The sequence below is a fragment of the Ochotona curzoniae genome, unplaced genomic scaffold (assembly GCF_017591425.1).
Source record: "Ochotona curzoniae isolate NIBS_2020 unplaced genomic scaffold, NIBS_Ocur_1.0 scaffold_2453, whole genome shotgun sequence".
In the NCBI taxonomy this organism is placed as follows: Eukaryota; Metazoa; Chordata; class Mammalia; order Lagomorpha; family Ochotonidae; genus Ochotona; species Ochotona curzoniae.
In genome coordinates, this window is record NW_024467094.1 from 18842363 (window position 1) to 18868266 (window position 25904).

A 25904-nucleotide genomic window follows, 5' to 3' on the forward strand; every position below is an offset into this window, starting at 1 on the left:
TCCGGACAGCTTCCAACTATGGCTAAATCTCTCTCTCCCCTTCTTTCTCTCTCCATAAATCTCCCTTTTCTTTATTTTTTTAATATTTATTTTTCTTTAAAAAGCAGCAGAGAGAAAAGGAAAAACAGAGAGAAAGTCTCTAATCTGCTGTTTTATTCCCCAAATGACCACAATAGCCAGAGCTCAGCTGATCAGAAGCTGGGAGCCAGGAGCGTCTTCCCAGTTTCCCAGAGGTGAAGAGACCCAAGGATTTGGGTCATCCTCTGCTGTTTTTCCAGGCCATCAGAAGAAAGCTGGATCAGATGCTGAGCAGCCAGGACACAAACTGGCACCCATATGGGATTGCCAGCACCATAGAACAGAGGAGTAGCCTGCTGCACTATGATGTGGGCCCCTAAATATGCCTTTCAACTAAAAGCAAATAAATCTTTTTTAAAAAGATATTTTTAGTTGAAAGGCAAAATTACAACAGGGAAAGCAGGAAAGAGAGAGAAGGAGAGCTCTTCCATTCACTGGCTGGTTGCCCAAATAGCTACAACCTCTGGCACTGAACCAGTCTGAAGCAAGGAGCCAGGAACTTCCTCCAGGTCTCCTACAAGGGTGCAGGGATGCAAGCACTTGGGCCATGCTCTGCCGCTCTCCCATTAGCAGGACCTGTATCAGAAGTGGAGCAGCTAGAACTTGAACTGGCACTATAGGCAGCGGCCTAACCTGCTCTGCCATGCCACCAATTCCTAGATTTACTCTCAAAGGATGTAAAGGCTGAGGACACAGGCCTAAGAAATGCCATCTAAAAACTGGATGGGATCCATGCTTAGCAGAGAAATACTGCTGACATTAATTTTTCCAAGTAGAGGAAAAGTAAACTGCACTACTGCATGACCCTAACAGGTATTAGAAACAGACCCAACACACAGCAGAGGTTTTTAAAGCCTACTGCTGCCTCAATCCATGCAAAAATGGCTAAAAGATGCTGCAGCGAGAACTTCAGGACCCTGAGACACTCAGAAAGAGTGGTCCATCAGTTTAGCAGTTAAGCTGAAGGAGAAAAGGCTGAGAAAGGCTACTCAGCTGAGCACACGCACTGACACTGCTCAATCTGCTGTAAGAGAGTTTCAAGCTATGAGTCCTCTACTTCTCTTTCTGAAGTAATAGTTTCTACATATTTTAATAAGGCAGCCTTAAATGATCTCAGAACTTCCTTATTTTCTTTGTTAGATACAGCATAACTTTCAGTAATTTTTCTGTGCCCATTCTGAAGCCTTCTGGCATGAATTAGCCATCCATTGTATCTCAAGCCTCTGACCATGCAAGCCAATTTTATTAGGCAAATTCCACAAATAAAAGCAAAAATGTTTGTGTAAGGAAAAGGGCTTGGCAGTCAGTATTTTAGATGGGTTATGAATATAAAATCTGGACAAACAGCCTGTTTCTTCTAGTATTTCAAAGTGAGGGAACATAAAAGGAATGTTAATGCCCAGTAATGTTAAGAGTATAATAGTCTGATGGAATGACAATAACACCCATCTTCATTATTTACTATCTTCCACTGAAGGCATTTACACTCTCTGACTAATCAGTGCCACTCTTTACTGGCAGGGGACACAAACAGCGAGCAAGACTCCAAGAACTTAGAAACAAGCCTGAGGCTGAATCCTGTCCTGATGTCTGTGCCCTCTCTGTTTCTTGTTTCAGTCCTCCTGACTTCCTTCTGAGCCTCCCTGGGCTCCTAGACCCCTTCACTGAGTGTTCCCAGCGACTGCTCAGGGCCAACTCCCCGCTGCACACAGCTGTGCTGCCAGAAGAGACACAAGAGCACAGAACCATCAACAAGGGCTCTCTCGTGGTACCAAGTTATCCCTGTCATCTCCAGTGCTGCCAGAACGCTTTAAAATATCACCATCTTGTTAAAAGCACCCAGCTACACATCATATATACACATTCACTACCGGGAAAAGGCTCCTACATAGTGTCCAAGCTACCTACGTTTTAGGATTAACATGGATATTTCAGTTTTAGTACAAAGGCTTTATGAAGTTGTAGAAACTGCAGAAAGAGAACAACTAAAGCATGCCACAGGTTTGAAAAATAAAATTACTGATCAGTTAACTACTTATCTTTGATTGTCCCTTTTGTCTTCACAGAAAGGAACATAAATATAATAAAAGAATGTAATAGAAGTTACAAATTCTGCTTCTACAATGAGGAACAAAACTAAATGCCAATCATTGCTACAGTTTTCTTCATGCTGAATCATAAGAATGAAGACCCTGGATTAGGGCCTACAGAAATGATTCAGCAAGTCACATACATAGGTGAGTCATTATTGACATTAAAGATGTTAACTTTCAAAAGTTTGGTATTTCTAAAAAGTGCTAAAAGAATGACACTTATAAAGACACTCTTTTTTGCATGTAGTAGTCTGGTAAGAAAGATACAAGTCAGGAAACAGTAACATTTTAATTAAGGCTGGTGTGTATGAAGAGAAATAATGAGTGCAATGTGCACACCACCTTGAAGGGAATAACATAAGAGGTGAAAACATAACATGAGTCACTGGGGATGAAAGGAGATTGACATGGAAGACTGAATAAATACAATGGATCTAGTGAGTGCTGAAGTACTTTGCATTCAAGCTTTCCTCTTTTAGTTCAATCTGCGTCACTTTGACTTTCCTTAAATTTGTGTGGGAAGAAAGGGGAGGAATAGAAATTTTGCAAAGAAAACTGCTCAAGAAGTAACAGAGAAAAAACATTATCAGGGTGAAATTTTTCCAAAGATTTTCTTGGTTTCAGAAATGGGGTAACAAATACCCAAGCAACTCCTTTATGAACGAAGAATCAAGTTCCCCTCAGAACAACAAAGTACCAGTTAACACAACACAAAAACTTGACTTGTAACAGTAAGTATTCAGTATTTAGTTATCAGCAGTTGTTCTGGAAGTCTCAAGGTCTTCACACAAACTGCCCCCCTTCTAAGGAGTCAAGTGAGTGCCATTTAACCAATGACCTTATCTCAAACAAAAAGCCCATATACTCCAAAGCACGGGATTAGTTAGACCCAACTACTATTACCTAACCAACATCTCACCATTATCACAACCCTTACTCAATGTGGTCAAGACCCAATGATAAGGGTAGGTTCAGCACCTAAACCCCCTGAGGGCAGTATCCACATTTTATTCACTCTCAACATTCCTAGCATCCAACTCAGTGTTGTCACATAGTCTAAATTCAATAAACATTCTATAAAAGAATTTACCATGTAAAATGTCCGAGTCATCTTCAACAAAATCAATGTCTCTCAAGTCCCATTCTGCATAATTGTCGAATTCCTGTTAAGAGGAAAAATAAAATCTGCATTCAAAATTCATCAGCTATGATTAGTGACTTATAATAGCCATGCTTTAAAAGCAAGCAGAAAATACACAAGCAAAGACATTAACAAACACTAAACAGAGGGCTGGCGCTATGATGTAGTAGGTTAACCCAGGGATTCCATGTGGGTCTAAGCTGCTTCACTTCTGATACGGATCCCTACTAGTGCACCTGGGGAAGAAGATGGTCCAAGTACTCTTGGGTCCCTGCACCCTTGTGGGAGCCCCAGATGAGGCTTCTGGCTTTGGTCTAGCATGGCCATTTGCGGAGAGAACCAGTGGATAGAAATCTATCTCTACCTCTCTCTCTGTAACTCTGCCTTTCAAGTAAAACATGTAAATCTCTGAAAAAAAAAATACTAAATGGGATAAAAGGCCAGAATACTGCCTTTTATGAGTATGAGAAATTAGGGAAAATTTGAGAAACTTGAAGCCAGGAAAAATGAGAATAGTTATGAGTTCAGGAATGAAACAAAATCTACTATTTTAAAAACTAAGGATAGTCTGTTCAATCCTTCTTAAAATGATCTAACCTGGGTTGGGGGAGGTTTTGAATTACTTAGGTAAGAACTCTATCTGCACTAATTCATTTATCTTGGATTATTTTTGACAGCTATATTAAATAACACTGTTGCATAATTCAACGGGTATGTCTGTTCATGGTCTCTTAATAGTACAATTCATGAGATACAAGTCTATGGTACGATCACCATAGTATCATTTTCCATGAATAAAATGCTGACTTTATTATGTGGCTAGCAAAACTTAAACTTCCACATTATGTTTAGGAGCACTGAAGTTGTAGACTTGTGACTATATTCATGTGATTTGTAAATGCATGGTTGAATGAGGAATATGTCATTTTACACACATTCATCATTGTGTATGAGGGTAGGATCTGGCAAACTACTGTGGAGCTCACCACTGTTTTTATAGTTTTACTGGAACACAGATATAATCATGTGTTTATGTATTATCTACAGAGACAGCAGAGTTGCAACAGAAACCAAGACCTGAAAAACCTAAAATATTTACTATTTGGCCCATAACAGAAAAACCTCACCAATTTCTCGTATAGTGTTAACCTTGAAACCTACTAAGTATGACAATAAAGCTAGACTGCAAAAATCCCATCCATGAAAAGAAAGTATGAGCCAGTGTCTGTATGCGACTCAGGAAATAACCCCTGATCTGAAGAACTTCTATTGTTCCATAAGAGCAAATGAGCACAAATGAGAAAAGGAGTTCAAATGGAAGTCAATGCATCTTCCTTAAGGCTTGACAAATTTACACTGCTTTGCAAACATGTTTTGGATGGCGTGGATTCTATAGGCAAGACAGGGTGCATGCTTCTCCTACCTCAATGAAATCTGCTCGCGCTGGCATGTATCCTGCCATGTCCCGAGAAAGCAACGAGTCAAAGGTGGGCCGAGGAGGGTCGTCTGCAGCTGGAAGGATTTAGTTTGTCTTAAATAATAGATAATAAACTAACAGACAATAACTACTAGAATATTGATAGAAAAAAGTGGCAAATTGTCTTTAACTACAGTCTGAAATCTTATTGCTAGTGCAAAACAGTCTCTAAGAGAATAAATGAAAAAGAAAAGGAAAAAATAAAATAAAATACTATGGAAACAAACTGAGCCTCAGGAAAGGAAATTGGATTATCGAATCCAAGTAAATATGGGGAAATTTGCCCAATTCTGCTTCCCTACAAAGGACATCAAGATCTTTAAATATCTACTCTGTCAGCTTCAGCTCCCTATCCCTTAGGGCTAATACCAACTGACATGGCTCATCAACTGAGAAGCCAAAAATCCCCTTGATTTAGAGGTTGGCTGGAAGTGAGTCCAGCTCTAACATACAGTTAGTTATTTCAGCCTTGAGAACCTCAGCTTCCTCCTGTGTAAAGCCAAAGTGCTTGCTCTGGCTATCTCAATGGGCTTGAGAACAGAGTGCTATTCAAGCAGGCAACACCACCTGTCTCTGAGCAGCCATCCTTGACCCTAACTCCAGCAGGAGGAAGGAGAAACAGCCCTGTCTCATGACTTGCACCCCAGCAGTCCACCAGGAAAAACGTGCATTTATAATTCATTATGCTTTGGTTACGGTTCATAAAAAGACCCACCAGTCCCACATGCTCGTGAGATTAAAAGTCTGCCATCACTGCTGCCAACAGGTGAACAAAAACGACAAATTGCTCCTTGGATTTGACACTAGCACAATTAACAATGAGTCAAGCAATGGACTCTTGAAAGCAACTCATTTACAACTCATTCACTGCTATATTCAAGAGACTCGGAGTGGGCCCAATTATCCCCTGGTTTCAGGTACCTGATGTCCAGGCTCTGGGGAAATACTCCCTCTTTGCCACACCACAATGCTTACTCAAAAGTTACCACACCAACTCCCCTTGTTTTCCACATGCTTTCAGCTCTCCAAGTCATCCAATCAGCACATACATCTACTGAAATAGGGCCCAAAGATGTGGTAAGTCTCTCTTACCAAACTAGGGAGGTACTTACAATGAAACGGAATGGCTGTGTCTGCAGTTTTTGCCTCTTCTGCCTGTTTCAAGTTTAGCAGGGTAGATGCAAACAGAGGGTTATTGATGAAATGCTTCATATAGTGCTTCTCACACTCTTCCTTGGTCTTGGTGCACATCTGATTGGCAACATCCTGCCTAGAGTAGGCAGAAAAAGACAGAAGGAAGTGACACTTTCATTTTTCTGCAGTGGTCAAGCATGGCTGCTTCTTATTTTAACCTGCAGGCATACGCCAGCTGCAATTTGATGCCTCTAAACTGAGGCAATGGACATATCTGCAGAATGAGCCAAATATAAGCCTCTTATTGGCATAATCTGATGTTGCAAATTCTGTATTCTGAGATACAGAAATAATAAAATCCCTTTTCTTTCTCTCACACAAACACACAAGGAAGATGACTGAAAAGTCTGTAGACTTCTCTGATCCTCATCAAAGGGAAATAATTCTTATAAATGATAAGAAACCTCTTCAGAACATTCAACACTAGTTTTATTGCTGTGTAATGTTTATAGTTCATAAACCATTTTACATGTGGGCCCAGCATGATACCCTAGTGGCTAAATCCTCGCCTTACATGCACTGGGATCCCATAATAGCACTGGCTCAAGTTCCAGCTACTGCATTTCCCAACAACTCAATTTTTGTCTTCCAGGGAATTCAGATAGTAATAACATCCACATTGTAAGATTAATCCTAGGATTGTGTTTTTATTTTATTACAAAGTCATATTTACAGAGAGAAGGGAGAGAAAGATCTTGCATCCACTAACTCATTCCCAAAGTGGCCCCAATGGCTGGTACTGAGCTGAACCGAAGCCAGGAGCCAGGAGCCTCCTCCAGGTCTCCCACATGGGTGCAGGGGCCCAGGGCTTTGGGCCATCCTCTACTGCTTTCCATAAGCAGGGAGCTGGATGGGAAGTGGAGCAGTCAGGACATGAACCAACTCCCATATGGTACCCTGGCAAACATAAAGCAAGGATTTAGCTACTGAGTCATCATGCCAGCCCAACTCTGACTTGTAAGTGAAAAAAAAAAATCTCAAACATCTACTAATCAGCTCTGTGGCTGTGAGAAACCATTTTAACTTCAAATTCCTCATGAACAAAATATATTTGATAATGCCTCCGTTATCTAGTTCACAAAATAGAAGTATCATTGTGAAGTTCTCCCAAAATATAAGAAGTAAAATAGTAGCATTATAAAATGTGATGGCCTCCAGGGGAACAGAAATGAGCATTGGTCAATTTTGTCAAACTTAGACCAATACAGGTGCTTCAAACAGAAAATGCTTAATGCAACAAGATGGAAGAATCCACCATGGGGAGGGGGGGAAGCGGGGTTTGGGGAGGGGAGGGGGGAATCCCAGTGCCTGTAAAACTGTGTCTCATAATGCAATGTAATAAAAATAAAAAAAAAAAAAACCAGAAAATGCTATTATTACACAGTCTCTGGAATCCCCAACTCAGGAAACTATGACTATGTACCACACGCCCAGTTCACAGATGACTAGGGCATTTACAGCCAAGAAAAACATCATAAAATCATATGGGAACAATAACTAATAAAGCTAAACCTTTTCACACTTCAGGAAAAAAACCACCACTGTGGTCACTGTACAGCCTATGTGGCCTTTTAGAGCTGCTCGCCCAGTGACTATTCCCCATCCCACATCCTGGTGAAGCATCGCAGCCCTGCGAAACACTGGACAGAGGGGCAGAGAACTAGTCTCCAACCCTTGGGCCAATGTGAAAGCAGCAAACACTATCCTCCTTTTGAAGTTTCTCCCTTGCCCTTCAACAGTAGCCACTTCTCAGGGCACCAAGCCTTACCAATTTCCAAAGCCACAGTCCATCACAGCTTCTAAAAGGGCCATTTCTTCTTGAGCAGTCCAGCTGGGATCAAGAACAGGAAAGTCTGAAGTCTAAGGAGAAGAAAATGTTGCCTTAGAATCCAGGGATCCCAACATAGTACTAGTTAACAGGTAATAATTGCCATTCTTATGGCATAGAGAGGCACCCAAGGTATACTGCATCAGTTGTCCACTTCTCTACTTCTATTTTCACTATTACCTACCCTAGATAAAATGGGAGATTCACAAAAAAATAATCTGAACTGACTGGGATGAAACCGATTAGGCCTGAGTTGGTCATTTTAAGCACTAAGTGGTACCATGTGTGAAGGTGGTTACAGCGATTAGCCCCAGATGAAATTCTAGAATTCACACTTTCCCCCTTGAAATGGGTTTGGCCTGTGCTTTGCTCACAGGCAGTTTCCAGCATCATGCTTGCAAGCCGCTACACAAAAAAACAAACCTCTATGCTGGACAGACCCTGTGGAGAAGTGCCACAGGAAATCAAGCAGCCCAGGGAGGGAATCACCCTAAGACAAGCTGCAGAAGAACCAAGGGATTTGTTTCTGTGGACCCCTCAATCACGCTGACCCATCCTAATGAGAGCTGCTGGTACAGGAAAAAAGCCTGTTACTGTCAGCCCCACCACACCACATGGAACTGACAGTCTCCTTCACTGTGCTTGATCTGAATGCCCAACCCACGAAACCGTGTAAGCTAAGAAAATGGTTCTTTTAATTCAAGTGACTTTTAGCATAGCTGTTTTACAATAATGAAGAACACCTGTCTCTCTGAAAAAAAGGGGGGAGGGGTGACACAGAGGTCTTCAGAACAGAGAGGAGAAATGGTTACATCTTTCATCAGTAAATTAATAACGACGACATGGAGCTGGTGCTGTTATACACCAAATTAATGCTGCCACCTGAGACACTGACAGCCCACATTTGGACATTTGCCAATTCCAGCCCCAGTGGCTTTTCTTCCACTTCAGCTCCCTGCTAATGTGCCTGGGGAGGCAGCAGAATACCCCAGCTCCTCTAGCCCATCTAGGGAGTGAGCAATCAAATAAAAAAACCTCTCTCTCCCTTGTCTCTGTCACTGTTTCTTTTAAATAAAATAAATAAATCTTTAACACAGCTGTCACAATTTGTAAAATTACACTACCAATGAGCATTATATTTTTATCTAAGCATGTGCTATGAATATTCCTAGCACATAAGGTAGTCTAATACCTAAGAGAACAACTTCAGAGTCTATATTTGTATTCAATGCATAATAATCACTCCCGATCTGGCAGGCATCATGAAAGCACGTAAACATGCCAACTCATACATCGGCTGAGGAGTTTATGTTACTCCTAAGATTGAATGTTAGAATATTAATTACCCTTCACCAACTTTAGATAAACAATAAAAACTTTCTGTGCCTTACACACACTCAAAGGCATGAGGCAGTTCTTAAAGTTGAATTAATGTTATTCAGCTCCAGGTCCAACATCAACCCAGCTGAACCAGAATCTCCAACAGCAGGGTCTACACACACGTCTAAAAGGCTCTCCACCAATTCTTATGCAATTCTTGTTCAATTCAATTTAAGAATCACTGCTAGAAAGGGTGTGGCAGAAAGAGCTGCCTTCAATTGTTCAAGGTTCTAAGAATTACCAGACAAAAATAGGCACAGAACTCAGAAATTTTGATTAATGCACCACCCACCACTGCATGAGTAACTCCCAAAAATACAGCACTGGGAGATGACAAAAGTACTGAAAATCATTTAAAATTATGACACTTCATATGCAAAAATTCAAATTTTTAGTGACTTCACGTATGGAAAGCCAAAATGCAGCCACCACTCCTACATAAAGAAAGACTGTCTGGGGATAGGTAAGAGTGGTTACAAGAAAGAAAAGGGTTTTAACATCCCTCCAAAGCATCGCAAAGCAAAAGAGAACTCTGAAATGTGTCTGTATGGGTGCTGAGAGAAAATGATAAAATCAGGAGTTAAACAGACTTCACATGAACTTAGCGCTTATGCAGAAGACATGGTGCCCAGAACAGCTCAATAAGCTCCTGGTCAGCTTCCCCAACAGCCCATAAGAATGTCTAGCAACCTACCCAAGCAACTCTGAATTATTCCTTTAAGAAATTCTTTCAACATTTAAATAAGTAAATTTATATGTTGGCTCTAAGCCATCTTGAGTGAGACTGGGAACAATAAGTTTCTGAAGATCTGGTAACTTTGGTGAAATAAACTCAGTCACAACTACTCTGAACACAACCTTCCAACAGTGCATTCATCTTGCATTTCAGAACAGGGGAAAAAATATTCCCAGTTTTACATAATTTAGTAAAACACTAGCAAAAGAACAAAAGGAGGCAGGTGTTTACGCAGTGGTGACAAAACTATGTCCCACACCAAAATGCCTGGATTTGATTCTCAGCTCTGGTTCCTGACTAGAATTCTGCTAATGCAGACCCTGGGAGATATCGGAATAGCTCAAGTAATTGGGTTCCTGCCATCCACATGGGAGACCCTGCCAGGCCCAGCCACAGCCATTACAGACATTTGAGGAGTCAAACAGTGAATGGGGGAGCGTGTGCTCTCTCTGCCTCTAACAAATTTTATATATATATAAATGCATGCACTGGGATCCCATATAGGCTCTGGTTCTAATCTGGCAGCCCCGCTTCCCATCCAGCTCCCTGTTTATGGCCTGGGAAAGCAGTTGAGGACAGCCCAAAGCCTTGGGACCCTGCACCAGCGTGGGAGACCTGGAAGAGCTCCTGGCTCCTAGCTTTGGTTTGGCTCAGCTCTATTTGTTGCGGCTGCTTAGGGAGTGAAGCCACGGACAGATCTTCCTCTCTGTTTCTCCTTCTCTCTATATATATATATCTGACTTTGCAATAAAAATAAAATAAATCATTAAAAAAAGATCAGGCCTAAAGGGCATAAGAGGAAAGCTGAGAGGCTAACCAGTCAGCTGCAGTAAATTAAGAACCTATTTTCCATTAATTTATTATTGTCTAGAATCTTGCAGGATTAAAGGTGCAGAAACTCATTTTAGTAGGATTCCAGAAATGATCAAGCTAATTCAAAAAGTTCCTGATTCACTCCCTCTAGATTTTTAAAGAAACTAAATACCAATAGTGCTATTGTAGGCAGAATTCCAAAGGCATTTCTCACCTCCCAAGATTTCTGTCCTCTGATTATCAAATACTAATGAGGTGCTGCTGTGAAGGAACTTTAAAGTGCAAGGTTACGCATCAGCTGACAGAACGGAGAGAAGACCCTGTATTATCTAAGTGGGCCCAATGTATTATGCAAGAGCCCTTAAAAGTAGAAGAAAAAGGTGAAAAAAACATCAGATTCCACAGAGGAGAGATGAGGCAGAAGTGACAAAGATTCCAAGCATTTCATAAACAATCCTCAAGGACTCTGCATTGTCCGCTCTGAAGACACACAAAAGGAGTCAAGAGCCAAGCAACAGAGGTAGTGTAAGGACGAGAGAGCAAGCCCTGAACAATAACCCAAAAGGAAACAGCAGGTGTCATTTCTACAAAATTAAAGCAGTGAATTCTGCCAACAACCTGAATAAACCTCCCCCAGGCCTCGAGATTAAGAGCGCAGAGCAGTCAACACCTTCATTTCAGATTTATGAGATATGGGGCAAATCAGCTGAGCCTAACAGTCATCTGACGGACAGAATTGGAGGCTGCACACTGGGGCACAGCGGACTAAACCACATACTGGCATCCCTGGGATTGAGACTCACCTCTGTTTTGCATCCAGTTTCCTAACATGCATGGTGACAGGAAGCAGATGATGGCACAATGTTGGGTCTACGCCAACTATGTGGAAGACCTGGATGGAATTTCTGTCTCCTGGCTTTGGCCTGGCCTAGCTGTTGTTGGCATGGGGGAATGAGCTAGCAGACAAAAGATCATTGTCTGTTGCTCTGCCTTTCAATGAACACATTTAAAAATGACCTACTACCTATGAGCTAGTAAATCTGAATTGTGCTAAATCCCTTAATGCCTGGTAACTTGTTACAGCAGCCACAGAAAACAAACATAGCACCAAATGATTAATCTACAAGATTAAATTATTACTGCCAAGTCAGCCAACATTCTTTCCTGTCAGAAATACTACCTGGGAGGCCCAATACCAGAAAACTGCTTGGTGAACCAAGGGGATACCTGTTTTCTGTGCTGTAAAAACTGAGAAAATTATGTTGACAAAAGTATAGATGATTGTCCACTTCAGCAGTTAAACCACCTCTCCCCTCCCTGGCCAGGACTAGAAGAACCCCAGCCCTCTCACTCTTTCTTTAAAGGTGGCAGACGAGAAGCAACCTAGATATCCATCAACTGATGACCAGACAGACAATGTGGTACATATAAAGACTGGAATATTGCTCAGGCATAAACATGAATGAAACCCTGTCTTTTGTAACAAAATGGATGCAATTAAAGGCCATTATACTTACAAAAACAAGCCACACCCAAAAAGACAAATATGTTTCTGACTGATTGTAGCTATACAGAGTAAAAAAAAAATAAATAGACAATGTATATTGAGATAAATTGACATCTTGCAATGTAATTGTTGTCTACAACTCTTGCCTATACCACTGTGGGACAATATCTATTTATCTTTTACTTGTAGAGTTATTTGTTTAAAGAACATTGAGCTTGTGATTATAAAATCAATCAGAAGTATGTTATCACAAAAAAAAATTAAAAGAAAAAAAGAAGGAACGAGGAAGAGGGGAAGAATTAGGGGTGGCAAGTATTTCATTTTTGAAATCCTATATATGAAATTCATGAAATCTACATACTAACATAGATTAATATATTCCTCCTATATTAATAAATTTTAAAAGAATTAAAAATAAAGGAAGCAAACCACAAAAATGAACCCTGAACACTCTCTCAGCCCCCTGAAGAAGTGGCAGCACAATCACAGCCAGAACTTATCCTGCACCGTAAGTCAGTCTTCAAAGCAATTTTACACACTATATTAAGTCATTTACTTTCTGTTCATTTTCTAACTCTCAAGAGGGTAACTAACTTCCCCAGGGTAGAGGGTTGCCAAACACCAGTGTCGTCACTGCCACTGTGAGGCACACTGGCCACACATACTGACATGACCATAGTCAACACCAATGGCAGCACATCTGTTATGTTCATATTACACAACCTCACAAACATTCCCTGTCTTCTATGCTGAAAGCAAAAATCAGTAGACAAATCTATTTTTGTACACAAACACCTTAGTAGTTCCATAAAACCCTTATAAGACTTATTGGATGATTATCAAACTCAGAGGAAGAAAAAAAGGGAAAGATATTTGAACACAAAGAAAACCAATTCCCAGTCTGATATTTGTAAAACGAATAAAATTCCCAGCAACTTCATCATTACCATTATTTCATAAGTATGATCACTTTGGTGTTTCTTGTATTCAAATCCTCGAGTGAAACACTGTAAAGAAAACAAGTTTAACTTAAAATCTTTTAAAAGATAAAAGATTTAAAGGATTAAAAATAGTTTTGCATACTCTACTGTCATGATAGTCTATACACATATGCATACAGAAGCTAGCATTGTGGCATAGCAAGTTAAGCCCCTGCCTATGACGCCAGCATCTCATATTAGAGCACTGGTTCATGTCCCACCTAACTTCATTACTGATTCAGCTCCCTACGAATACCTGGGAAAGCAATGGAAGATGACCCAAATACTTGCGTCCTGGCTACTCATGTGGGAAACCTGGATGGAATTCCAGGCTCTGGGGTGCAGCCTGGCCCAGCCTTGAGAATAAGCCAGTAGTTGGAAGATCTCTATCACTCTGCCTTTCAAATAAAATAAATCCTTAACACAGACAGACAAAATTTTGAGTGATGCACAGTAATCAGACATGTTATAGGGTACAGTGTGAAATTTCAATAAACGTATACAATTTGTAATACCCAGATCAGGTTAACTGACATCCTACCACCTCAGGCATTTATTGTTCTTTTTCATGCTTAGAACATTTGTGCTGAGTTGTTTTTTATTCCAAAAAGAATTAATTTAATTTTGTCTGAAGTTATAACAGGATGGTACGTTATGGTCACAGTTTTTCAGTGGCTAAGAGAAAACACAGTCTGAATAAAAATATGACAACTCATCCCTCAGTAAGTCTGAGCCCTAGAATCAGACTGCTGAATATTGAACTTACTGTACTCCAAAAATTCCAAGGCAAATAACAATTACACATTTAAAAAAAATTTTTTAAGGACTTATTCTGAAATAATAAGAGAATAAAGACAGAGACAAGTGAATCTTCCATCAGCTTGTTTACTCTCCAGATGACCAGTTGTATTATATCTCAATATTTCTGAAATATGGTTGCTTTTAATTTTTTAAAGATTTACTTATTTTTATTGGAAAGTTGAATTCACAGAGAGAAGGAGAGACAGTGAACTGCTGGTTCACTCCCCAAGTGGCCTGCAAGGGCCGGAGCTGAGCTGATCCAAAGCCAGGAGTCAGGAGCTTCTTCCGGGTCTCCCACACAGGTTCACAGTCCCAAATATTGGGCCATCCTCTACTGCCAGGTCACAATGAGGGAAGTGGAGCAGCTGGGATATGAACCAGTGCCCATACGGGATTCAGCAGCATGAGGGGTGAGGACTTCAGCCACTAGACTATTGTGCCAAGCCCAATATAGATGCTTCTTACAATCAGTAGCGCTTAGCGTTTGATCAGACGTGATTATCATGTGACCTTGTGCAAACAACCAAACTTTCTTTGCTTGAGTTTCTTTTTCTATCAAGCAGAAAGAAAAAGGACTGCAGTAATCATTTAAGGGGCAATTCATGCAAAGTATGCTGTAATATCAGTGCTAAGCATTAGGTTAACAGACATGCAGAATAGTCAACAGTCTGCCCCATCCATCTGCTGGGTTCCCCAGGTCTTTACCGGTAAAATGGGTAATTCAAGATTGCATGGAACAGACTGAACAAGGTATGAGCTATCGATGGCAATCTCTGCTGTACTCTACCCATACACCAGGGGATTGACTTGACTGAGTTACCTGCAAGCAGAGGAAAAAAGGAGGTGGCCCACATTCAGCACACTTGATGTAAGGTTCCATCAGATAGGAGGAGCAGCCTCGACAAGGTGGCTTATCAGAGGGATCATCTAGGACACAGAGAAAACAAACACACTGCTTCAAAACACCTATGCTTACCTCAACAACAGAAGGATGAAAAACACAAATGCCTACACAAAAAGTTGCATAGAAAAAGTTCACGGAAATATGATCGGCTCATCCAAATAAGAAAAAGCAAAAACTTCAGGGCAGCTTGCTCCCTTCTACACTGTACTTGTTATTCTGAACATCATATAAACAAATAAGGCCCCTGCAAAGAAATTTATAAATACAACTTTTAAACATCAAAAACAATTATACCTACACAAAAACATACACATAAAGTTAATCAACAAAAGGTTAACAAGTGCTGAAACTTAGTAGCAAGCATGCAAATATCACTGAACCATCTTTCCAATTTTTCTGTAAGTCTGGAAATTTTTAATAATACAAAATTGGAAGGAAAGAGGAAACCCTAAATGCTTGCAATGTCTCTGAAATACCAAAGCAAGCAGTACACTCAAATTCTCTGAACTAGTAACAGTGCAAATATGTCTCAGGCTGTCTTGTCAAAACCAACCTAGCAAAATTAACCTCTGTGACCAATTGTAGGAGTCCAAGAGAAAAAAGGCTGTAAAAGTAAACAAAGGGATCTATAAGAATTTGGTAGCCTGGGGTAGAGTTTCTGGTATGTATGTATATACATATATACATATTCATATATATACATATATGTATACACATACATTTTTTTCCTGAAGATTTATTTATTTGGGGGCACAGTGTGATAGTTCAGTGGCTAAAACCTCGCCTTGCAAAAGTTGGGATCCACTCAAAGTCTAGTTTGTGTGCTGGCTGCTCCACTTCCCATCCAGCTGCTTGCTTATGGTCTAGGAAAGCAGTAGAAAATGGCCCTAGTCCCTGGGACTCTGCACCCACGTGGGAGACCCGAAGGAAGCTCTTGGCTTTGGACTAGAATCTTCAAAAATCTTAAAAAAAAATAAGTTTATTTGAAAGACAGATTTAAAGAGAGATCTTTGATCCACTGTTTGTTTGCTCCCCAAAGGGGAGCAACAGTCAGAGCTCGACTGTTTAGAAGCCAGGAACCAGGAGTTTCTTCTGGGTCACGTCCATTTCTTTCCCAGGCACACTAGTAGGCAGCTGGACGGGAAGTGGGGCAGCCAGAACTCAAAATGAAATCCACGTAGGATATGGTTTTACCCACTACACCACAGTACCAGCCCCCCACAACAGCATTTTCCTCCCACTAGCTGAAGCACCACTGTACATGTCTTACAACCTATTGTTCTTTCCACCATCCCGCAAACACTTAAAAAAATAAACTATAGAAAAAAATATATCTATTGTAGAGGCCAGAGTATTGGTATAGTAGGTTAAATCTTTCTGAGGTACTGGCATCCTTATGGGCACTGATTTTTTTGTTTTTTTCTTTTTTTGTTTTATGGGCACTGGTTTAAATCCCGGCTGCTCCACTCTGATCCAGCGCTTTGTCAGCATGTTTGGGAGAGTAATGGAGGCGACCCAGAGGAAGCTCCTGGCTTCTGATCAGTCCAGCTCTGGCCATTGCTATTCTCTGGGGAGTGAAACAGCAGAGGATGGCTCAAGGCCTTGGGCCCTTGCACAGAAGCAGATCCTGGCTCCCAGCTTTGCAGTGACTCAACTGTGGCTGTTGTGGCCACTGGAGGAATGAACAGGCAGATGGAGGATCTTTCTGTCTCTCCCTTTCTCTTTCAAGTAAAATAAATAAATCTCTAAAAAGAAATTAATGTAGAGGGTCAATATTGTGGCATAATGGGTTAGGCACTGCTTGTGAAGTTGGCAAACAGGAATGCCAACCCTGACTGCTCCACTTCAATGCAGCTTCCTAAAACACCTGGTCGGGCAGCAGGAGATGGACCAAGTGCCGGGGCCCCTGCTACCCATGTGTGAGACATGTACAGAATCCTATCTCCTATCTATCTGGGCTGTCCTGGCTATTGTGGCAATTTTGGGGAGTGAATCAGCGTTCCCTCTCTGTCACTGTGCCTTTCAAATAAGTGGGTAAATCTTCAGTAAAACAAAAATCAAACAACAGGTTATGAAGATTTTTTCTATATCAAATACAAATAAATCTCATTTTTTGGTAATATTCCATTGTGACAATCATCTAAAGGAATGATTCTCAATTTCTCCTTAAAAAGAAACTGTAGAAGTCTGGGGTGCTTCTTCATTACCACAATGACTAGGGAGCACTACCAGTACTTGGGCAGGGGCCAAGGATTCTGGGCATCCTGAAATACTCAAGAAATTGCTACACGTCAAAGCATAATGTGGTTCTACCTCACTTTCAAGGTGACCCCAGACGGTAACCAAACGTAACTTGAGAGTACACTGTATTTTGTTTTCTTCAGAACTTAACCAAGCGTTACTCATTCCTGTGGTGCTTCTTATAAACACCGCAATACACCTGAATCACTCTGCTTCTATAGTTGCAGCAAACATCTGGCTACTTCATCTTCTCTTGCAATCATGTCGAAACGTGTTGAGATACCTCATTTCATTATAGATCCCTTACCTTCTCCTAGGGTAATTCAAAAAGTTTGTGGAAAATGGAAATAGAAGATGAGCCTATTGTGGTGCAAAACAATTCTGCAACCATGCATACGTGGGGTCTTCAAAATGCAAATTATGAAAGAACTATGCAATGACTTCAATTTTTTGCATCAAAATCAAGTTATATTTTTACTAATTTATTTATTTTTTTAAGATTTATTTTTATTTTTTTTTATTGGAAAGGCGGATATACAGAGAGGAGACACAGAGAGAAGATCTTCCGTCTGATGATTCACTCCCTAAGTGAGCCGCAACGGCCGATGCTATGCTGATCCGAAGCCAGGAGCCTCTTCTGGGTCTCCCACGCGGGTGCAGGGTCCCAAAGCTTTGGGCCGTCCTCGACTGCTTTCCCGGGCCACAAGCAGGGAGCTGGAAGGGAAGCGGGGCTGCAGGGATAGAACCGGCGCCCATATGGCATCCCGGGCGTGCAAGACGAGGACCTTAACCACTTGCGCCATCGCGCCGGGCCCTACTAATTTATTTTTAATTTGAGAAGCAGAGATCAATCTTTGACCTGCTGCTTCATTCCCTAAAAGCCTACGAGCAGCCAGAGCCGGGCCAGGCAAAGGGGGAGCCCACCCTTCCATGTGGGCCTCCCACAGTGACGGCCGGAACACAAGTACTTTAGCCAGCATCTGCTGACTCAGGATATCGAGCCAGGACTTGACCAAGCGACTCGAACACAGGATGCGGCGATCCCAAGCCCAGTCTGACCTGCTGTGCCAAAAGCCCTACCCAAAACTTCCCTTTGAATTCCATGTTTCCACAAACTTCTTAAAGCTTTTCATCTCCTTTCTTATACCTAGGATGTATATATAATATGTATTATATAGTTTATATATTACGTAATAGTTTGTATTATATATTATATGTGTTTGTGTTACATAATTGTATGCTATGTAATATAAGTAAATACCATTATTACTTTAAATGTTTGAAATTCTGGGTGTATTTCACTTCCAATGGCAAAAGGGGATACTACAAGACCAGTGTGCCTCATCAGGCCTGGAACAACCAGTTCCGCGACAGCTGGTCAGCTTTATGTTGTTTCCAATTTTCCACTTTTAAAAAGAATGCTGAGGTCCCAGCGCGATAGAGTAGTGGTTAAGGTCCTCGCCTTGAACGTGCCTGGGATCCCATACGGGTGCCGGTTCTAATCCCAGCTGGCCTGCTTCCCATCCAGCTCCCTGCCTGTGGCCTGGGAAAGCAGTCAAGGACGGCACAAAACTTTGGGACCCTGCACCCGCGCGGGAGACCCAGACAGGCTCCTGGCTTCGGACTGGCTCAGCTCCAGCCGTTGCGGCCACTTGGGGAGTGAATCATCGGACTGAAGATCTTCCTCTCTGTCTCTATTCCTCTCTGTATACCTAACTTTCAAAATAAAAATAAATAAATCTTAAAAAAAAAAAAAATGCTGAGATGAACAACTTTGTAAGTACAAAATTTCAATTTATTCCTCAGGATATATATTTCCCTTGTCCTAGAACTATCGAGTGTACAGTAGTGTCCTGGCTGCTCCACACCCCTTCCAGCTCCCCGCTATGGCCTGGGAGGGCTGTGGAGGACAGCACCCACACCCACATGAGAGATCCACAAGAGGCTCCTAGCTTTGAATCGGCTCAGCTCCGGCCATTATGGCCACTTGGGGGATGGACCAGCAGATAGCAGATCTTTCTCTCTGTGTCTCCTTCTCTCTGTAATATCTGACTTTGTAATGCAAAAACAAATTAATAATAATAAAAAAGATTACTTATTTGAAAGGTTAAAGTGAGAGAAAGAGACAGGCAGGCAGACATCTTCCATCCCCTGGTTCACTCGTCCAAAAAATGCCCAACAGCTAGGGCAAGGCCAGGCCGAGGCTTGTAGCAAGGAACTCCAACAAGTCTCCCATGTGAGTAACAGGGGCCCAAACACTTGGGCCATTTTATGTTGCTTTCCTAGATACATTAGCAGGGAGCTGGATTGAGAGTGGAACAACCACAACTCAAACCAGAACTCCTATGGGAAACTGATGTTACAAACAGAGGTTTAACGACACAAGCCCCTGCTGCAGGATTTTGAGGGGGTTTATATATATATACAGACACACTGTTTTTTCAGGGGCCGCCCGTGATGTGGGTATCGCATACCAAATGGAGCAGATGACAACCCAGCTGCTTGGGTCCTGCACCCCACACGAGACCAGACTGGGTCTCTCCCTCCCTGACTGAGCCTGGCCCAGCCTCAGATGCTCTGGACATTTAGTGAGTAAACCAGGAGATAAAACATCTCCCCTCTTTCTCCTTCCATCTCTGTAGTTTTGCCTTTCAAATTAATTAACTAAAAATGAGAGCTATTCCAGAATTTTTGCAGAACCTAGGAAAGACAGAAAGATTTTTTTTTTCTCACCATTATTCATAATCCAGAGGCATTAAAAACACCTGTCTAGCCATAACACCAATCACCCTTTCTGCGAAGGTGGTAGAAAGTCCCCATTCTCAGGAAATAAATCCTGAAGTACTTCATGACAAAGAATCACCATGTATGTCACCTACCTCAAAGTGACTTGGAAAAACCACAAGAGCACCTATTCATAATGCAGGGAGCGAGTGAGCTGGAAGCTCACAGGGTACCAGCTCTCTGTATCCTGATAACTTCAGTAAGCTTAAAATTATCTCCAAATAAGTTTAACAACTGTCTTTTTCAAAGATAAAAGTAGTTTTAGTTTATATCCCTTGCACTGGATTTAGATTTTTCATCCATGGAAGAGTAAATCTAGATGTTTGAGACCACTCTATTCTATCCTGAATTTATACAGAGAGTATGTGGAAAATAGAGCAAAAAGCACTTTCCAATCGTTCTCACTGGGATACAACTAAACACCTAACAATATAATTTTTATTTCTGGCAAATTTCATATCTTCAGAATCAGAGACAGAAGTATTTATGTTTTATTAGCAGTTACAGTGGCTACCCAAATTCATTTCACATACATGCCGTAATTCTTTGCATTATTTTTACGCTGTGGTTTTCAATGAGAGCACAAGTTCCACTGGATTACTTCTTATTAAGGGGTCTGCAGGATGTTACAGGTTCAAAAGAGAAACCCCACTGCGGTTAAGTCTAACTGCAGGATAATCAGACTATGTCCTACCCATTTCAGCTTCGGTTTCTTCCAAAACTCAAGTTAGCAGGTCTACATCATGTCTTCAACGGCAGTCAATAAATACCAAGTGATTTTACTTGATACTGTTTTAATTTCTTTAGGATTAGTGTAACCTGAAAATGCTTATCTTTTTCCGTCTTGATCAACTCTGACTGGAGTCTGCTATTATTATTATTCTGTTCCCACTGTACTTACTGCTAAAGGAACCCAAACGGTCCATTGGCAGAGACGGCTGCTGTATTCCTCCTCTGGGCAGAGCTTCAAGATCTCAGAACTGGCCAACACAAACACCACAGCTTGATGAGTCCCTGGGAACAAAAACCAAAGCGGCACGTGGATTAGAGAACAAATCAAAGTGAAGAGAATCAGCTCCATTTCATTCCAGCTTTGTAAAGCTGAACAAACTCTTTTACGTCTCTAGGCCCATTTCCTCCTCTGTAAGATAGACACATTAGTACCTGCCTGCACAGGCTGCTGGGAGGATTACATGTCATAACAAAATACCCGGGGCAGAAAGATCTAGAGGAGTCTTCACAAGAGCCATCATGAGCATTGGCTGCTGAGAGTCTCATTGCCTGGGGTGGGGGGGCCTACCTGCATAGCTCTCCCCCAATTTCCCTTTCTAATAAGATTTCAACCTGAGTAAGTTTCTGGTTTTGTTGTTGTTGCTTTGTTTTTATTTTGAAAAAGTTATTTTGAAAAAATATTACAGAGAAGGCCAGACAGAAAGACCTTCCATCCACGAGTTCACTCCCCAGCGGCTGCAATGACCAGAAGTGAGCCAACCAAAAGCCAAGAGCTCCCTCCAGGTCTCCCACATGGGTGCAAAGGACTTCAGCCATCCTCCACGGTTTTCCCAGACCATAAAGAGGGAACGGGATCAGAAATGGAGCACCTGGGACTTGAACTGGCGTCCGTATGAAATGCCAGTGCAGCAGTCAGAGGATTAGCCTGTGAGCCACTGTGTCAGACCCATGTTTCTATTACAGAAAGCAAGAAGTCCACTCCATTATAAGGTATATTTCTTCACTAATTTACTCCTTCACAACAAATGTACAGGAGCAGGCAATGCTGTGCAGTGGGTTAAGCCACAGTTTGTGATGCCAGCATCTCATCAGGGTGCCAGCTGGAGTCTCAGCTGCTCTGCTTCCAGTCCAGTTCCCTATACTTGTGGCAGCGAAAGCAATGGCAAACCTCCCTAGTCCCCGGGCCTTTTGCCACCATCGAAGGGAAGGAAACAGAATTCCAGGCTCTTGACTTGCACCCGGCCCAACCCCGGCCACTGCACCCATCGGGGAGTGAAGAGGCAGATGGAAAATTAAGTGCGCTCTCTCTCTCTGTAACTCTTCAATAAATGAATATTTTAAAAAGAAAGAAAGAAAACCCAAATGCAGAAAGTATCCTTTTTGAAGGTAGAAATGAAATCATATTTCACACTAAGCTAGCTCTCTTCTATGTATCCACAAATTTTTAGTCTTTTTTTTGTAGATTTTTTTCTGGGATTTTTCTCATTCTTCTTTGTAAGAATATCCTCTATACACTTTCCCCTGATTCTAGTCTAAAATAAATGAAAGCAGGGACCACATCCAATACAAATCTGTACAGCTTTAAAGCATCAAGCACTGGGCCCAGTGCAGCAGCCTAGTGGCTGAAGTCTTCACCTACTACCCACCAGGATCCCATATGAGTGCTGGCTCTTATCCCAGCTGCTCCACTTCCCATCATGGGAAAGCAGTGGAAGGAGGCCCAAAGCTTGGGACCCGGGGCCTGTGAGGAAGACCCGGAGGAAGCTCCTGGCTTCTGGCTTCAGACTGGCTCAGCTTTGGCTGTTGTGGCTGCTTGGGGAGTGAACCAGCAGATGAAGGATTATTTCTGTCTCTCCTTCCCTCTGTAAATTGGACTTTCTAAAAATAAGTAAATAAATCTTTAGAAAAAAAAATTTAAGTATTAAGCATTATGTCAAGCATGCAGAGAAAACTCAATAAAACTATCAATACTGGACAAATGTTAGGTCTACATAAGGATAACTCCTGTTTAGTTCTGCAGTGACGTTTAAACAAATATATTTAGTGGGGACCCGGCGCTGTGGCCTAGCAACTAAAGTTCTCTCCTTGATCCCACCGGGATCCCATATGGGCACCGGTTCTAATCCCAGCAGCTCCACTTCCCATCCAGCTCCCTGCTTGTGGCCTGGGAAAGCAGTTGAGGATGGCCCAAAGCCTTGGGACTCTGTACCCTCATGGGAGACCTGGAGGAGGTTCCTGGCTCCTGGCTTCGGATCGGCTCAGCTCCAGCCGTTGTGGTTACTTGGGGAGTCAATCATCAGACAGAAGATATTCCTGTTCGTCTCTCCTCCTCTCTGTATATCTGACTTTCTAATAAAAATAAATAAATCTTAAAAAAAACATTTATTTAGTGGAAGGGCAGAGTTGCAGAGAGGGGAAAGAGGACAAAACAGAGAGGTCTTACATCTGCTGTTTCTCCCCACCTAAGAGCAATGGTAGGAGCTGGGCTGGTCCTGCTTGGAGCCAGAAGCTTCTTCTGAGTCTCCGGGGTGGGTGCAGGGGGCCCAAGCTCTGTGCCATCCTCTGCTGCTCTCCCAGGTACAGCAGCAGGGAGCTGCACTAAAAATGGAGCAGCCACTGGAACTGGCACTCACTGGGCCTGCCAGCCTTGCAGGGAGCAGCTCTACCTGATACACAGCCAAGCCGACCCCTGGTGCTGCGTCCTTCCCCTAGGTCTCTCCCACTGGCAGAACCACTCAGGAAACGCCAGCAACGCTGAGCTCCCACGGCTGCCAACCAACTTTATCCTGTGTAGCTCAGGTGGAAGGGTTTCCCTCAGCTCAAAGTCAACACTGACCTCTGGAGAGAAAGGAGCTTCAGAAATACAAAGGGACATTTACTGAACTGTGCCAGTTTTCCAGGTGCTGACCGGTACCACTCCAGGTGGGTTCTCTCCGAACCCTCCCCAACTTTCTGAGGAAAGGAAGCTACGAAACATGAGATTACTTTCACAGCGTCTCCCAGGCAGTGACTAGCCCAGCCATTTCAACTGCAGATGAAACGAGATGCAGCTGGCAGTCTCAGGACCGCCCCAGCTCACACACGCTCCTGGAGCAGGAGCAGGAGTCTGCATGCTGCAGAGGACCAGCGCAGGCTGTCGAGCCACCCAGCCAAGATGAAAAACCCGAATTGCCTTCCTGAGCCCTACGCTCTTGGGCAAGTCACTCGCTCTGAGCCCTAACATCCACCAGGGAAGGCCTCTTTGGAAATTCAATGGGTAAGGCCGAGGACGCGCACAGGATGTAGCTGTTGCCTGATTACGGAGCTCCTCTGCAACACCGAAGCTGGGATTCGACCGGGCCGCCCCGACGCGGGGCGGGGCCCGAGGGGTCAGCCCGAGCCCGGCGCCGCCCTCCCCCACAGCGCGGCGGGACACGGCCCGCCCGCCCGCCACGGCCCGTCCGCCGCCAAGGCCGGCCTCCTGCAGCCCGCTCGCCTTCGCCCCCGCACCCCGCGGCCCGGCTTCCCGGCCGCCCCGCCGCCCGCACGCCGGCCCTGCGGCGCCTGGCGCCTCACCTCTCCTCGTCTCCCGCCTCCACGCCGAGAATCCGGCAGCGGAGCGAGCGAACGCGCGCACGCGCAGACCGCGTGTGCGTGCGCGCCCCCGGGCGCCGCCGTGCGCGCCCCCGCGTCGGGGCGCCGCCCCTTCCCCCTCCAGCCCGGCCAGGTCCACCGCCGCGCCGCCTTCCCGGTGCCCGAGCGCCGCGGGCAGAGGGCTGAGCCGCTGCCCCGACTTCTGAGTCGGAGCAATAATCACTTTCCCCGTGTGGCTTGTGGCCCCGTCGCCAGAGACTTCCCGGTTCGCGGTGCCGTTCGATCCCCTCCGGAGTGCGGTGAGGCGGACCCGGCCGGTACTGTCTGGGTTTGGGGGTACCATTCCCACCTCCACCCCACCGGCAGCCCAGGGAGGCTGTGGGACTTGGGCCGTGGCCGCCTCTCCCGGCCGGGCCTCGTGGATTTTCCAAGCTGAATGAATGGCTTAAGGGGTGAGGAGGGCACATTCCACTCAGATGCTTCTGGATCGTGGAGATTGTCTTCTTTGGAGAGAACCAGTCCCACTTTGGGCTTCAGAGGCCCAGATGGAGGCGCGGTGATGAGAGAGGATGTGGTGGTCCACTCTGATGTCATTCTTGAGGTCTAGGTAGGTCCCGACACCTCTGATCACTTACTACTGTTGTTAGCACGGTAACCCGTAACCGCCGCGTGTCAGTGAGTACCCACTGCGTGCCAGGCATTGTATAAAGCAGGTTATGCACAGAATCTCATTTAAGACTACCGTGTGAGGTAAGCACTAACTAGTACTATCCTGTTTTCCAGGTGAAAAGACAGTGGCAGTCGCATAGAGATTACCTTGCTATGCATACTGGCTAGGGCACTGCGAGTCAGCCTTTCATACGGTGATGTCTGTTTAGAAGTCTGTCTGATAAATATTCTCCTCTATTAGAATTCACTTGCCTTTCTTACCTATGTGGTCCCTTTATTCTTTCCTTTGGTATATGGGTAAGTTAGTTGTCTTACAAATTTTTGTGCATGCCAAAAAATAATGAGAAAACTACCTTCTATCATGCTGAATGCAGATAACAGCTGGGTAAATGCCCTTACAGGCATGTTCTTATGCATCCTGTCAATAAATGTATTATACATTGGAGCTATTTTACCTTTGCTAGGTGGTAGAATCTCTTTATTCATTCAGTAGCTATTTAGTGAGCAGACCCTTCTGGGTGCTGGGAATTCAGCAGTGAACTAAGCGAAGTCTGTTTCATGGAGTCTGTGTTATAATGAGATTGGCCATGAGCAGTATGCATATAACTACATAATAGATAATGATCAATAATGTACGATTTATGCCGCTAAAGGGATAAGAGTGCTACTGGGATTTCTTTGAGTTGGGGCAGATAAGGAAGGCCTCAGTGGAGGTGGCCTGAGCAGCAATGTCATGATCGAATGAGAAAGGGGATGGCTGGATTTCCAGAGTTAAATTATTCCAGGGGAAGAGAAGCAGCAGGTGGCCCTGAGGTGGAGCCTCTCTGGGATGGAGAAGCTGGGAGACCAGGGTGGCTGGAACACAGCCAATTAGAGGGGTTACATGGCAAACCTGTGCAGGAGCATGTGTCCTTGTGTAAGCCATAGTTGGACTTCACGTTTCATCAGGAATGCTAGACTAGCAGGAAGGGGT

At 43.4% G+C, this 25904-nt stretch overlaps 1 protein-coding gene across 3 annotated transcripts in view; it reads right to left on the reverse strand.

Annotated features, from left to right (window-relative positions):
• TADA2A (transcriptional adaptor 2A) overlaps positions 1-24308 on the reverse strand; it is a 48325-nt gene extending 24017 nt beyond the window's left edge. For 2 of the 3 annotated variants that reach the window (XR_005885919.1, XM_041000614.1), the window contains exons 1-8: positions 24245-24308; positions 20859-20971; positions 14849-14955; positions 13195-13254; positions 7752-7843; positions 5902-6059; positions 4736-4824; positions 3262-3334 (exon numbers count right to left, since the gene is read on the reverse strand). Coding sequence is in view for 2 of the 3 variants with exons in the window: in XM_041000614.1 (XP_040856548.1) it covers positions 3262-3334; positions 4736-4824; positions 5902-6059; positions 7752-7843; positions 13195-13254; positions 14849-14955; positions 20859-20883 (604 nt within the window). In the remaining variant the exon portion in view is untranslated. Of the gene's footprint in view, positions 1-3261; positions 3335-4735; positions 4825-5901; positions 6060-7751; positions 7844-13194; positions 13255-14848; positions 14956-20858; positions 20983-24244 lie in introns of those variants that run through there. The other variant, XM_041000615.1, reaches the window with a different exon arrangement.
• Between the last annotated feature and the right edge of the window lie 1596 nt (positions 24309-25904).